General features: G+C 37.1%; 1 protein-coding gene across 1 annotated transcript; it reads left to right on the top strand.

The window, feature by feature from the left end:
• The first annotated feature begins 4064 nt into the window (after positions 1–4064).
• Positions 4065–15970, top strand: LOC149544560 (universal stress protein PHOS32-like). The gene is made up of 4 exons (XM_089795189.1): positions 4065–4441; positions 4683–4792; positions 15277–15395; positions 15628–15970. The coding sequence occupies exons 1-4, from the start codon at positions 4264–4266 to the stop codon at positions 15713–15715; spliced, it is 495 nt and encodes a 164-aa protein (XP_089651315.1). The 5' UTR covers positions 4065–4263; the 3' UTR covers positions 15716–15970.
• The last annotated feature ends 272 nt before the right edge of the window (positions 15971–16242 follow it).

The following is a 16242-nucleotide window of genomic DNA, read 5'->3' on the forward strand; positions in this document are numbered from 1 at the left end:
CACCTAAGGCACTGCCCTAGGACCCTGTCCTAGGGGCGCTACCCCCAAACCCTCATAGAAATAATTTGGGGAATAACCATCCTGAATAAACCTTCGAGTTTGATTAGGTTCCACATCACAACATCTATCATATGCCTTTTTAATAACTAGCTAATTAACATGCGAGGCTCTTTGTTGTTTTGAATGATATGTATGACCTCTTGGGAAATAATCACTCCATCAAAGATAGATCTTCCTTATACAAACCCTATTTGTTCCTCACTAATTAGATTTGGGAGAAGTTTTTGGATTCTCATTGCCATATTTTTAGTAAATAGTTTATAGAGGGTATTGCAAAGAGTAATGGGATGATAATAATTAAAGGTCTCTAATTTCTCCTTTTATAGGATAAGGGAAATAAGGGTATTATTCTCCTCTTAATGAGTTTTCTTGAATTTTGACTCCTTCTAAAGCCTCAGTAACCTACGTCCCTATGAAGTCCTAGCATTTTTGAAAGAAACATGTTGAAAACCCATCCAACCCTGGAGATTTATCTGGGTTCATTTTCTTGAGGGCTGCACTTACTTCCTCATAGGTAAATTTTCCCAACAATGTTTTATTTTGTTCTTTAGATATAATCTTTGAGATGTTCTTGATGATACTTTCTTGTGCCCCTAGGTTTAGGTTCCCATTATTATTAAATATTTCTTCAAAGCAATTTATTTCTTCTTTTACAATATCATCTAGGTCCTCTAGTTTTTCCCCATCCTTATTTTGAATGGAAGTGATTTCATTAGCTCTTCTATGCTATTTTGTACTATTGTGAAAGAATGTTGTGTTTCTATCGCCTGCATCTAGCCATGTTCCTCTTAAATTTTGTCTCCAAAGAAAATCTTCTTTGGTTAAGATGTCTTTATAATCCTTCAGTAGGCACTTCTCTCTTTCATATAAGACTAAATTCATCCCTTTTTGTATAACCTCATTGTTTAGTTTCTCCATTTCTGCCTTGTTTTCAAAGATGTCCCTAAAGTGTTTAGAATTCCATATCTTAAGCCTTTTCTTAATAAATTTTAATTTGTCAACCACTTCGTAAAGTTTACACCTAGATAATACAATTTCATTCCATTGATTTTCTATCATCTTTAGAAAGCCCTCATCCTTAAACCACATTTTTGCAAATTTGAAAGGACAATTGTTTGGCTTTTATCCTTTACGACGCACAATTCAACTAGGTAGTGATCCAAACTTGAGATGGGTTTCACTTCTAATTCCAGAGTAAAGGGTAGTTTTGCCAAATCTCCATTTAAAAGAAATTCATCCATTTTCTTTGCAATAAAGCTAAATCCTTTTCTCTTATTATTCCAAGTGTAGCTATCTGTAGAAGTGGCAATATCTATTAGTCCATTTCTGTTAATCCATTCATTAAAATTTGCTGCTGCTTTAGGGAGTTTTTGAGTTCCACCCTAGTTTTCTGATGCCTTAGTTATAGTATTGAAATCCCCTCCCATGAATGAAATCTCTCATTTATAAACAATTATTTTTTCTTCTATCTCTTTCCAAACTCTGGTTTTCTCCATAACTTGAATAGGTCCACACACATTAAAAATGTCAAAGCTCAACTTCATTTGGGATTTTCTTACTAAGCCACAACTCCAATTTCCATGATCTTCTAAAGACGTTATATTCAAAAACCTCAGGTCCCATATGAAAGCTAAACCTCCGAAGGCTCCCTTAGCTAGAGATTCCCATATCCCCCTAAATCCTAGCTTCTTTTTTAAACACTCTAGATCATTCCTTTTTAGCTTCATGTCTTGTAATAAAATGAATTCTACTTTTTTTTTTGATATACATCATTTTAAGACCCATTGCTTGTTTGGGGCATTTAAACCCCTAACATTCCAAGTTAGGACTGTTAGTGTAGTTTTTTATTTTTTCTATTTTGCTAGGTTTTTCCTACACTTTTAATAATCTCGCTTAGGTTAATAAAGCATGTCTTATTAGGTGAATGGTTGTGAGGTGTCACCTTCCTACATGTGAGCATCCATTAGCTATCTTAGGAAGATACTTTGCTATCTTTAGTCCGATAGATGGTTGCTCCTCATTGGTTGGTGTTGTCACCTCCTCCCTCTTCCTAGCCTATATAAGCATGCTACCTGGCTTGTATTTGTATCTCTTGTTTTTGCATCCTCTTAATGCTATTTTGCTTCCAGCATTTGCATTACTCTCTTGGAGACTAACTCTATGATGCTATTTTGATTTTGTATCATTTGCATTCATAGTTTAGATATTTACTCTTTGCACTAGTTTTCTGGGTTGTTAATCTTTTCAGATTCTAACAAGGACATTCACGAAGACTTGGGAAGGATCTTCCCCTTCCATGTATTAAAGATATCAATTAATTTGGATTGATCGTGAGCATACTTATTTTTCATTCTTAGTTCTTGTAGGGATTTTCTTCCCCTCTTTTTATTTATTTTTGCACAATCAAGGTTATTCTTACTAGGCTAAGTCATGGCTATCCCCTCTGTTCGTGATCATTTAATTCTCGATCTTCTAGTTTTGTTGGTAGGTGTTCCACTTCCACTTCTCCATTTGATCATCACCTTTCAAAATTTCCTTGATCAACAATTCCTTCTGCCTTAGTAGTTCTTCCTCATCACAAATTTCATCCACATATTCATTCATTAACTACAAACTCACATAAATGTTCATAAATGATCCTACCCTCTTCCTCCACTCTAGCTTGGCTATCGAGATCCTCATTTGAAGGGCTTGATGAACATAATGTTTCATCTTGGATATCTATGTCATTATTTAGGTGATCCCCTCCTTCGAAATCTTTTTCCTCTATCCTTCGACTTGTTTCAATTCTGAAGCCTCCTTCCTCATTAAGTATTATTGTTGTGTCTTTTTGAGGCTTACCCTTTTTGGAGTCCCCACCCCCTGCCTATGTGGTTTGTACCCCCACATTTTTTCTAAGATTTTGCTTGGACCTTTCCTCACCCCTTGTTTTGTCTACAATTGTCTCTAACTTCAGTTGGGCTAAAGGGGAGGAAGAATTGATGAATCCCGAAGCCTCCCCTCCCTGATGTGCAAAGATAATAGTTCCTACTATAACTAAGTGGAGTGAGCACACATCTTTCCTTATTTACTTGTCTTCCAAATCATCCCCTACAATGGATTCCATAATGTCAAAGCCTCTCTTTTCCTTATTAAGGATAATTTTCATGTCTGGAGGAGGATAAGGAAAAGAATGGCTCATATTCGGGATCAGAGAAGCTGATACAAGGTCCTCTATGAGAGATCCTTCCGTGAATCTCGGTTCTATTATGAAAATATAAAACTTTATTCTTTGAATGACTTAAATAATTTATTTATAATTTTATATATGAAATAATTTAACTCACATTTTCTTACTTTATTTCTATGACTTGGACAATTTATTTAACATTTTATATATAAAATAATTTAAATCATATTTTCTTACTTTATTTAATTAATACTTCTTTATTAAAAAGTATAAAATGAAATTAAACTAGCCAATTCTATGAATTTGTTATATAACTTTTATTATTCTATAATTCAACTAACACAAAAATACTATTATTTAGAAGAAGAACGCACATTCAACTCATATGCATTTTTTCCTTTTAATAATAATTTTTTTGAATTGATGTTATCATGTGGCAACACATACATTTAATTTACATAATAATAAATTATTATATAAATTATTGTGAGGAAAACATGTTAGTTCCAATTTGTTTATTTTAGAATATAAAATTGTGATCTTTCTTTATTACTAATAATTAAATTGACTTTATTCAAATGTGTTTATAAGAAATTATATATTCTTTAAATAAAAATTAAACAAGATCCACTTGCAAATGTAATGATCAATGACATATAATATTTGTCTAAAATTTAAGATTTAAATAATGCATCTCAACAAGTCAAACCCAAGCCCCTTATCCCTCTTTGCTATGTTTTTCAACTCGGTAAGAAAGGGAAAATTTAAACAATAGACCGACACTAAGAACAATTTGTTTTTGAACATATCCTAAAGACTTTAGCCTGCGTATGACACATGAGCTGAGAAGTTCTTTTCGAATTTATTTCCCCTCGCAATTTAAAGAAAAGTTAGAAACAACCGGACCGACCATAATCCGATGCCCATCCATATCTGCCCATCAGACATTTAAAGGGCCGCGGCCATTAAATTCACAGTGCAATTGAAATCTGAGGATCAATTAGAATCGACTGAATTATATTTATTGTGAGAGGATGCCAGGAGATAGAAAGGTAGGCGTTGCTTTGGATTTCTCTGCGACCAGCAAACATGCTCTGAAATGGGCTCTGGAAAATCTTGCTGACAAGGGAGACCATGTTGTGGTCATTCATGTTCATAACAACAAACTCGCCGAGACAGGCCAGTCTCAGCTTTGGGAGAAATCTGGATCGCGTAAGGATTCTCACGAGTGAAAACCCATTTTGGTTAAATCATTACTCTAGTTGCTAAAGTTACCATCTTACACCTTTTTTTGAGACTTATAGTGCAGATCTGCTGTTATAGATCATTTTATAGCTAGTGCTTTTACTGTGGAGTTAAAACTGTTTGTGGGTCTAGTAGATTAGAGTTATCGCTTTATCGCTTCAAATATATGCTATATTTATGTGTGACCTCTGGTGGGTTTTACTTGCAGCTCTTGTTCCTTTGACTGAGCTCAGACAGCCGAGTTTGTCAAAGCAATATGATATTGCTCCCGATCCCGAGACCCTGGACATACTGGACACTGCTGCAAGGCAAAAGGAGGTTGGTTTTTTCTATCCTTTCCTTCCCCTCTTTTTTCGACCCTCTGTTCTTTTAAAGTAAAAATTATAATCAGTCCTGATCTTTCATAGCAATTTGTTTTTATTGGGAACTGAATGATCCCGGGTGTACACATATTTGACCTCTTGGTGTCTAGGATTAAAGCCCATCCATTCAGTTAAAGCTGTTGGGACGTGATCTCAAGTCCATTCTTTAGAGCATCAGACTTTTGCATTTGGCAAGATTAGGCGTTGGTGAGGTCTAGTTGAATCATTCAACATTACAATGGACGAAAAGGCCACTCGACCAAAGATCTTATTTTCATCGCCATGTTTCTTTTAGATTTATAATAGTATACTATTCAATCTTATAACAGGTTTACATAGAAGTTCGTCTTTTTCATTGCAATGCCACAGCATAGCATACAATTTTATAACAGGGTAACATAAAAGGCCTTCTTTTTCGCTGCCAAGGCACAACATTTGGAACTTGGAAGTGTATCTGCTCTGAAATGAAGGATTACACCATAGTCTTGGGGTCTGTAAGAATTTGCATGGTTCTTAATAGAACAGTGATGTGCTCATCTGGCCTATTCCATAAAATTTAACTACCCTTAGACCAGTTGTGACGTCCTTTTGGCCTAACTGGTCTGGATGACCTGCTTGACTAAATGGTTGTTAGTATAGTTGGAATTCGTTAAGATTGTTAAGATTCATTTAATTGTTTTGATTTGAGATTCATGTACACTTTTTAGTATTATGGCAGCTTATCCAACTAAAAATTAATATAAACTAGCGAGGACTATATTTTAGAAACCCCCTGGCATAGTTGGATATGTCCAACCTGACTTTCCTAATGGCATTCTGAGTTTTAACTATGACTAGATCTGCTGGTTTATATCTTTAGAAAAAGAGAAGCTTTACGGCCTCTGCACTTAAGCTATAATCCACACAATATTAAATACGAGAAGACTTTCAGATGACCGTTCCTTGAGGTGTCCAGTATTAAGATATATACATTAAGAATTATTTTGATTTAAGATTTCATATTTGGTTGAGATGCACGATTTTGGTATGCTGTTAGTATGTTGAGCGATTGGAGGTTGGAAGTTAACGAATTGAGCCAGTAATATAATCCTGTAGCATATACCATAATAAAGATCCTGGTTCAATCCCAGTTGGACAGGCTTTCCTTGGATTTGCAAGTTGAGGCTACTGTGTTTTTGCCATTTGCAGGGCTGGGGATTTTTTTCCCGTAATTGGGTGTTCCTTGGCAATGTTTATCTGCTAGAGAATTTCTTCATATGTTTTAAACAGGAAACCCCGTTGAATACTTGGTAGATATATTATTGCCCGTGTGTTTCAAATCAAACAGTTAATTGGCCCATACAGTTTACAAAGTCAGCTCTTTAAGTCATTTTTAGTTGTTCATTTTCATTTTTCTTGAAGTTTCACATCTATGAACTTTGAAGAGAAGGAAATTGTGTCGCAGATTATTTTTGTCAGATAACAAATGTTTAATGATTAATCATCAGGAACTATGACAGGAATGCTAATCTTTAGCAAAGAGCAGTTGTTCTTTACCAAGATTGCTCTGACTGGCTCATGGTTGTTTTGTATTATCAGACATATAGTGATATATTTCTGCACAGTCCAAATGAGATTTTGTCTCTCATAAGATTATGGCCAGCCTCAGGAAACAAGATGTTTCCAGTCTTTTGAAATAAGATCAGATATAAATGATCTTGGGCACTGTTTATCATTTAAGTTTCTGTCCGAAAAGGAAAATACCTTTTTAACTTAATGAATTGGGTTATGCTGAGGGTGCATAGAGAGCCTCAGCATGCAATTTTCTGGTTTCATTCATTTCTGAATAAATTAATGCATGGATCTACAGCTAAGTTGCTGGTTCAGATTCTGGTACGGATGCTGGTTCGAAATTTGTCCAAATATTTTTGGGCTTGGGTTCTGATGCAGAGTAAGCACAAAGCAAGCAAGAACTAATCCAAACTCCTAGACAACCTCCAAACTTCACAAAGGATTTCTTCAATGGCTTGATTCACTTCCTTTAGAGAATACTCTGATTAAACAAACCTTCCAACAGGTTTCTAGTCCCAACTCCTCAAGCAAGATACAAAACTCAACAACACCCAACTTGGTACAAACAAAGCTTCTTACCCCAAAATGGCAAAATGGGGATTTTGATGTTCTTTGCCTTCCTATCACCAACCAAGGCTTGAAACAACTCAAACTTAACCCAAACAAGGTAAATCATCTAATGGATCCACTCCCAACAACCCACAATGCAAGATGCTGAATTTGACCTAGTAGCCTATTAGGTCTTCTAATTCAGTTTTCCACCAATAACTCCAAAACCTACCAAAGGACCTGGCAAACAAAATGCAGTTTTGAATACCCTTTTCCAAGTGCTGATAAACTTCAAAGTTTCAAGGTTTCACTCCACTCCAGCATACCTTAACCAATACCAAGCACACAGGCCTAATTAGCTACTTTAGGCGTGGTTTACAAGGCAAATGATAAGGGATGGGTTCATGAAATCAAACCTCCACCATAAAGATGTTCTTCTAACTCAAACAAGGATATTTTATTCTTACACCAAGTCCTCAACCTCCTTCCTGCTCATTATCCAACCCAATTACATCAAAATAAGGTCAAATACATAGGAATATTTGACCTAGGGCTTGCTCTTATAATTCACTGCTGCAACCTCCTGTTCCAAAACTTGAAAAATATGAAAGAGCATACCCCTAACTTGCTCCATGCCAAATTGGAACCAATTCCAATGGTGGAGATTCAAGTTAGGGCCATTCCTTTGACCAAACCCTGAATTTAAGGGTTTCACAGGGCAGTGAACAAAGAAATTGAATATCTTGAATCTTATGATTGATACAAACTTGAAACCAAAACCAAAATCTCACAAATAGACAGGGCTAACTGATCAATGCAAAGTTTTCACCCTCCAATCATCAGATGCCATACTGTACGGAAAAATCAGAGAAAACCTGTACTGGAACAGCAGATTTTATTGATCAAAAGAGCAAGTACAATGTTTTTCTTCATACTTTCATCCTCCTTCGGATGTCTAGAGCCTTTATAGGCCATTTGAAGCAGGTAGAACCAGCTTATGGCAGTTGTAGCTGTTGGGAATGGTTTATTTAAAATGTTGTTAGCAATTTGCAATTTTTGCTTTGTGACCACATTTCCTTACAAATTGAATTCTAACCACTCCTATGGGTTCTCCTAATGCTCTAAACACTTAAACTACCCTAGCAAGCATGAAATAAATCAAAATCCACTTTATTTGGACCAAATGATATCCAGGCTTATAATTGCACCATGGGGTCTTGTATCCATTACAAGAATGGGTGGTCTTAGGGAGATCAATTGATCAATCCCTAGACCTTATTACATCAAACAAAATAAACATTTGATTAGGTACTCTGCACCATTCTCCCTTGCATAAAAGAAACTCCAGTCTCTGGAGTTTTGTGAATTGGAAGATCCAAGCCATAAGCCTTAAGAGCTTTCTCTGTCATCCAAGTTGCATCTGCTGCTGTTTGCCCCTTCCACTGTACTAGGTACTCATAGTATGTCTTCCTCCTGGTTTGTTTACTGATTCTCTTATCCAAAATGGCTTCCACCATGGGTTTAGGCATTGGTGGGATGCTCTTCTTCAACTCTTCCTTGAAATCTGCAAGTGTACCTGCATCCACATCATTTGAAACAGTACCCTTGAAAGCATACAGGTCAGAAATATTAAAAATAGGAGACATGTTAATATCAAGGGGTAAATCAATTTGGTAGGCATTGTTGCCACACTTCTTAACTATCTTAAATGGGCCAATCTTTTTCATCTGCAGTTTTGTATGCATCTTCTTTGGAAGCCTTGCGTTATTGAGATGGACCATTACCATATCCCCCACCTTGCACTGAAGTTCCTCTCTCCTTTTATCTGCCTGCTGCTTGTACTTGGTGGAAGTATCTTGCAATCTGTCTTGTACCTGCTGATGGACTTCTCTCATAACCTCTGCAAAATCCTCAGCCTGTGCACTTCTCCTTTTTATGTCTTTAACATCTCTTAGTTCCAAGGTACCCCTAGGGTGAGTGCCATAAACAACTTGAAAATGAGTTAGGCCAGTACTAATATTAATGGAATCATTAAAGGCAAACTCTGCTTGGGGTAAGACACAGTCCCATGAGGCTCCATGTTGTTTGGAAAGATACCTTAGCATATTTCCTAAGGACCTATTGACTGCCTCAGTTTGCCCATCAGATTGAGGGTGATAGGTAGATGAAAAACACAAGTTGGTTCCTAACTTTCTTCACAAGGTCCTCCAAAAATGCCCCAAAAACTTAGGGTCCCTATCAGATATAATGGACAAGGGCAAACCATGAAGCCTAACAACTTCTTTGAAGAACAAACCTGCTACATGGGAGGCATCATGAGTCGTCTTGCAAGCTATGAAATGGGCCATTTTTGAAAACCTGTCCACAACTACAAAAATGCTATCATAACCTGATTTAGTCCTTGGAAGCCCAACAACAAAGTCCATACTCACTGAATCCTAAGGCTTGTGGGGTATTGGAAGTGGGGTATAGAGTCCCGTATTTGATGTGCCTCCCTTTGCTTGTTGACAAATTAGACATTCCTCAACAAATCTCCTAACATCAGTCTGCAATTTTGGCCAAAAATAAAACCTTCTAACTTGCTCTAGAGTTTTTTCCACTCCAAAATGCCTTGCTAGACTGCCACAATGTTTTGCCTTTATAATATTCTCCCTAATAGATCTCTTGGGAACACAAAGCTGACCACCCTTGAATAAAAGGCCTTCTTGAAGAATGTACTCACCAAATTCAGTATGATACCTTTCTCCCATAGATTTGCAGACTTGGTATGCCTCTTTGAAATCCTCATCTTGCTCATACATGTCCTTCATTGCATGGATGCCAATGCTATCCAATTGAACCTCTTGAATTGTCAAATTTCTCCTGCTAAGTGCATCAGCAACCTTGTTTGTTTCTCCTTTTTTATGCTTAATAGTAAAGGTATAAGCTTGTAGAAATTTTATCCACTTCATATGCCTATGGTTTAACTTTTCTTGCCTATTCAAGAAGCTTAAGGCATGATTATCAGTATATACAACAAATTCTTCAGGCAATAAGTAATGCCTCCATTTCCTAAGGGACTGCACCATAGCATAGAGTTCAAGATCATATGTTGAATATTTTTGTTTAGCGTCATTAAGTTTTTCACTAAAAAAGGTCACAAGCCTACCCTCCTGGCGTAGAACACCTCCAATTGCCTTGTTGCTAGCATCACACTCCACTGTAAACAGCTTGTAAAAGTTAGGGAGCACCAAAACAGGTTGGTCTGCAATCTTCCTCTTCAAGCATTCAAAAGAGTCATTAGCCTCCTTGGTCCAAGAGAACACACATTTCCTTCCTCCCTTTATGGTATTTATCATAGGAGTGCACACACCACTGAAGTTTCTTATAAATTTTCTATAAAAACTACACATGCCATGAAAACATTTTACCTTTGATGGAGTGGTGGGTGGTGGCCAGTTAAGGATGGCTTCAACCTTGGAAGGATCCATTTTTAACTCTCCTCCTGATATCACAAATCCCAAGAAGATCAGCTCTATCTGCAAAAATGAACATTTCTCCAATTTTATCATTAGTTTCTCTTCATGAAGCCTATTTAAAACCAAATCTAGATGCCTTAAATGTTCATCCCTGTCCTAGCTGAATATCAAGATATCATCTAAGTACACTTCAACAAACTTATTCAAGAAAGGTTTTAGGAATTCATTCATTAGTCTCATAAAGGTGCTAGGTGCATTAGATAAGCCAAAAGGCATCACAAACCACTCATATAAGCCTTCTGAGGTCTTAAATGCTGTTTTCCACTTATCTCCACCTCTGATCCTAATTTGATGATATCCACTCTTGAGGTCCACCTTTGAATAGATACTTGCCTTCCCCAAACAGTCCAAGAGGTCTTCTATTCTTAGCATAGGAAACCTATATCTAATGGTTATCCTATTAATTGCTCTGGAATCCATACACAATCTCCAAGTACCATCCTTTTTAGGAGCTAGGACTGCAGGGACTGCACATGGGCTTATACTTTTCCTAATGAACCCCTTAGCCAACAACTCTTCAATTTGCTTTGCTATTTCTTCATTCTGCTCTAGGCTCATCTTGTAGGCTGCCTTGTTTGGAAGTGTAGCCCCTAGAATGAAGTCTATGCAATGATTGATGTCCCTTTCAGGTGGCAAAGTTTCTAGTTGGCTGCCTACAACTAGCCTTCTATACTTCTCCAACAAGTCTCTTACCTCCTTAGGCCCAATATTGACAACCTTGGGTAGATCTTGTGATTGCTTGATGGGATGTTTTTGAGGTCTAACTACCAATGCATAGCAAGGTGTGTCCTTCTCTTTAGTGATCCTCATAAATTCTTTCTCACCTACCAACATCACCCTATTTGCAGCAGGGTTCCCATCATCAGGTAAAGGTGGCATAGTGTATTCAACCCCATCTTTGGTTATAGTATACACATTTGTCTTGCCATCATGTTTGGCACACACATCATATTGCCATGGCCTCCCAAGAAGCAAATGGCATGCATCCATTTTTGCCACATCGCATAAAACTCTGTCATTATATTCTCCTATCTTGAATTCTACCCATACTTGCTCATTTATGAGTGTTCGTTTGTCCTTTGTCAACCATGACACCTTATAGGGGTAAGGGTGAGGTCTTGTAGTTAGTTTCAACTTATCTATCATCTCCTTAGAGGCAACATTATCAGAGGAACCAGAGTCTACTATAACCCTGCAGACTTTGTTATTAACTTTGCATAAGGTTTTAAACAGTGACTTCCTTTGAGGTGTTAGAAGTGGCAGATTGGTAAGAAGTAACACTCTGACTGTCCTCCTCTTGGGTCAATTGGATTCTCCTATCCCCTTGCTTGTTCTTTTCAGGGCATCTAAAGGACTAATGTCCTACTTGATTACAAGTGAAGCATTTACCCGTGAACACACTAGGCCCCCTTCCACCAGACCTTCCTCTACCATCAGATCATCTGCCCCTAAATGTTCCTCTATTTGTAGACTCCCCTTCAGCATTTGAACCACTGGACTCCTCTTGACTTTTATTGAAGGATCCCCTTCCATGGAACCTACCTCTGCACCTATTGTTGTTTCCTCTACCCCTATTGCTTGTATCCCCTTTTCTCTTATGTTTCTCTTCAATTTTTAAAGCCGTATTAAAACATTGATGTACTGAACCCAAAGTAATCAATGTTAATTCATCTTGAATGCTATACTTTAAACCATTTACATACCTTGCAAGTTTTTGCTTCTCAGTCTCATACACCTTGGCCTAAGGGTCAAATTGTGGAATTCTTGAGTGTAGGTGCTGACATCCAAGTCCCTTTGTCTGAGATTCTGCAACCTTTTGTGTACCAACACCTCATAGTCTTTAGGTATGAACTGCTTTCTAATTTCTGCCTTCATTTTCTTCCAAGTAGAAATTTGCTCCTTGTTCTCATCCAACCGTCTATTTTGCAAAAAGTTCCACCAACTCAAGGCAAGGCCTTTGAATTTGGCCTTGGCAATCCTGAACTTCTGATTTTTAGGGGTCTTGTCACATTCAAAATGATTGTCTAAGGCCTCAATCCAATCCATGCATTCATTAGGGTCCAACTTACCATGAAAAGCGGGTAAGTCCCCTTCTCCTTTCTTTCCAACCCTCTCCAATGCAGCAAGGAAGGGCCTCTAATCTGCAGGAATATTCTCTTGTTCTTCATTCCCTTCTATCTCCTCTAGTTCTGATTAATCATCACTCCCCTTCCTCATTTATTCTCAAGTCTTTCCAACTCCCTCTTCATACTCCTATTCTCTTCCCGGACTACTCTACTTTCTGCCATCTGCTCCTTGACTAGCTTGGTTAGTTCCATATTGGTGTTCGTCAAGGGGATCTCCCTTTTAGGTTCTTCTCCTCCATCAGACATTGTGTCACAACAAAATCAAAGTGGCTTTGATACCACTTGATGCAGAGTAAGCACAAAGGAAGCAAGAACTAATCCAAACTCCTAGACAACCTCCATACTTCACAAAGGATTTGTTCAATGGTTTGATTCACTTCCTTTAGAGAATACTCTGATTAAACAAACCTTCCAACAGGTTTCTAGTCCCAACACCTCAAGCAAGACACAAAACTCAACAACACCCAACTTGGTACAAACAAAGCTTCTTACCCCAAAATGGCGAAATGGGGATTTTGATGTTCTTGGCCTCCCTATCACCAACCAAGGCTTGAAACAACTCAAACATAACCCAAACAAGGTAAATCATCTAATGGATCCACTCCCAACAACCCATAATGCAAGATGCTGAATTTGACCTAGTAGCCTATTAGGTCTCCTAATTCAGTTTTTCACCAATAACTCCAAAACCTACCAGAGGACCCAGCAAACAAAATGCCGTTTTGAATACCCTTTTCCAAGTGCTGACAAACTCCAAAGTTTCAAGGTTTCACTCCACTCTAGCATATCTTAACCAATACCAAGCACACAGGCCTAATTAGCTACTTTAGGCGTGTTTTACAAGGCAAATGATAAGGGATGGGTTCATGAAATCAAACCTCCACCACAAGGATGTTCTCCTAACTCAAACAAGGATATTTTATTCTTACACCAAGTCCTCAACCTCCTTCCTTCTCATTATCCAACCCAATTACATCAAAATAAGGTCAAATACATAGGAATATTTGACCTAGGGCTTGCTCTTATAATTCACTGCTGCAACCTCCTGTTCCAAAACTTGAAAAATATGAAAGAGCATACCCCTAACTTGCTCCATGCCAAATTGGAACCAATTCCAATGGTGGAGATTCAAGTTAGGGCCATTCCTTTGACCAAACCCTGAATTTAAGGGTTTCACAGGGCAGTGACCAAAGAAATTGAATATCTTGAATATTATGATTGATACAAACTTGAAACCAAAACCAAAATCTCACAAATAGACAGGGCTAATTGATCAATGCAAAGTTTTCACCCTCCAATCATCAGATGCCGTACTGTACGGAAAAATCAGAGAAACCTGTACTGGAACAGCAGATTTTATTGATCAAAAGAGCAAGTACAATGTTTTTCTTCATACATTCATCCTCCTTCGGATGTCTAGAGCCTTTATAGGCCATTTGAAGCAGGTAGAACCAGCTTATGGCAGTTGTAGCTGTTGGGAATGGTTTATTTAAAATGTTCTCAGCAAATTGCAAAAAGTTGCTAAGCAACTCTTTTGCAATTTTTGCTTTGTGACCACATTTCCTTACAAATTGAATTCTAACCACTCCTATGGGTTCTCCTAATGCTCTAAACACTTAAACTACCCTAGCAAACATGAAATAAATCAAAATCCACCTTTTTTGGACCAAATGATACCCAGGCTTATAATTGCACCATGGGGTCTTGTATCCATTACAAGAATGGGTGGTCTTAGGGAGATCAATTGATCAATCCCTAGACCTTATTACATCAAACAAAATGGACATTTGATTAGGTGCTCTGCACTAGGTTCGGATTCGTTTTGGGTTCACCCGTACAAAACATATGTATGTGTGTATATATATGCAACAACAGATAGGTCTATACATCACTATGTTAATAGTAAAACAACATAGCAAAACACACCACCATATCTATGTTTCAATTCGTAAGATATTAATTGCATCATTTAGCCATACATACAACATGATACACTTGCTTGGTCACATACATGGAACATATTTCCATATCAAGGGGACAATTTGAGAATGAAAGGAATTGTCAAACGATAAGTGCAGTTATCTAAATTTTTATTGTGTTGGTTATATATTTTTTCAAGAAATTTCTCTATAATCGTCAATTTGTATGTCACCTATTCTCAATTTGGATTTCCTCGATAAACAAGTTTTCATTTTCGTTTGTAAACTCGTTAAGGACATATAAACCATATTTTTTGGTCTTTTTAGTGGTCACTTTTAAGGTTGGCAGGATTGAATCCACCAAACTAGGCAAAAAAACACTTTATAAAAGTCTAAAAAAAATATTTTAAGACCAAACTCAGGCCAGGTTCGGTCATTGGGCAGCAAATTCTTTAAAATTTGCTGCAAGTTCGGCCCGGGTTCCTCTGACAGAAGAATTTGCAGCAAATTCATAGCTCTCCAAGAGAATTTGTGGAGAATTTGACAAAGACCAGACTTTGTACAGAATTGAACCAGACTTTGAGGGTTGATGGAGAGAATCTGGTAACTTGGATCTACAGTAATGTGGTGTCCTGAAAGTTACCTGGGTAGGTTTTATCACCAAATAGTTCAATGTGAATGAATGGATGAATGTACCTGGTATATTGCTTTTGATTCTTGCTAGTAGAATGGAATTTGAAGAGTCTGCAAATTAATTCACAAGTTTCTCTGATACAGATCATAGTAGTAGCAAAGATATATTGGGGTGACCCAAGAGAGAAGCTTTGTGATGCAGTAGAGGACCTTCAGCTTGATAGCTTGGTAATGGGTAGCAGGGGTCTTGGATCACTGAAAAGGTAAGAAAATGCTTTTGAAAGAATTCTGCACCTCTCATATTTTTTGCAAGATTTTCACAAATAAGTTATTAACTGGCTGCAAGTCATTGTATGATAGTACACCAATGTGGGCATGTGTGGGTTTGTAAATGGGACTAATGCTTGTGTGGCTTATCATTTTAACAAGTTAAGTAAATCTACTTTTGTGATTGAATTTCTGTTTGACTCCCACTTTCCAATTTCTTTGTTGCAGGGTTTTCCTTGGAAGTGTGAGTAATTATGTTGTAACCAATGCTAGCTGCCCTGTGACTGTTGTAAAGGAGCCTGGATTCAAACCATGATGATACAGTAGTGGTTTCCATTTCGCTAATGAATAAAACCTTTTGAGTTGTGTAAGAATGATGGGATTATAATGTTACTGTGTTATGTTTATATGAATATAATTGGTGATGTAATTAGCCAAGTCACAACAGTTGTCAGACTTTATCCATGAAGTTCGAGTTTTGGCGCATTTTTACCCTTGCCAAACTTCGTCTGAATTTATGATATTTTACGTAATATTGTTATTTAATATAATATGTTTTATTTTAAGATAATATTGAGTTATTCAGAAATGCTAAACTATGTTGAACTTGACAATACTGTGGATATAATATTTATATTTTAAAAATGAATAAGTTTATGTAAGGTGAATTTCATGTTGATTTTTTTTTTTGGCATTTTCACCCTTGTCCAAATTTTATGGTTACCAAACTCGAATTCAGAATTGAAACTTTTGATTTAGATAATTAGGATGAATATGGTTGGTTAAATAATAGCACCAGTTTATCAAAGAGTTTATTTGAAATTGTGCTTTTTTAATTTGGTA

The sequence above is a fragment of the Cupressus sempervirens genome, chromosome 8, assembly GCF_028749045.1.
Source record: "Cupressus sempervirens isolate cs-2001-9-10 chromosome 8, ASM2874904v1, whole genome shotgun sequence".
Lineage (NCBI taxonomy): Eukaryota > Viridiplantae > Streptophyta > Pinopsida > Cupressales > Cupressaceae > Cupressus > Cupressus sempervirens.

Coding starts and splice junctions, on each gene's coding strand:
- LOC149544560 (XM_089795189.1), top strand. CDS start 4,264: ATGCCAGGAGATAGAAAGGTAGGCGTTGCTTTGGATTTCTCTGCGACC. Junction 4,442..4,682: donor TTGGGAGAAATCTGGATCGC/GTAAGGATTCTC, acceptor TTTTACTTGCAG/CTCTTGTTCCTTTGACTGAG. Junction 4,793..15,276: donor CTGCTGCAAGGCAAAAGGAG/GTTGGTTTTTTC, acceptor TCTCTGATACAG/ATCATAGTAGTAGCAAAGAT.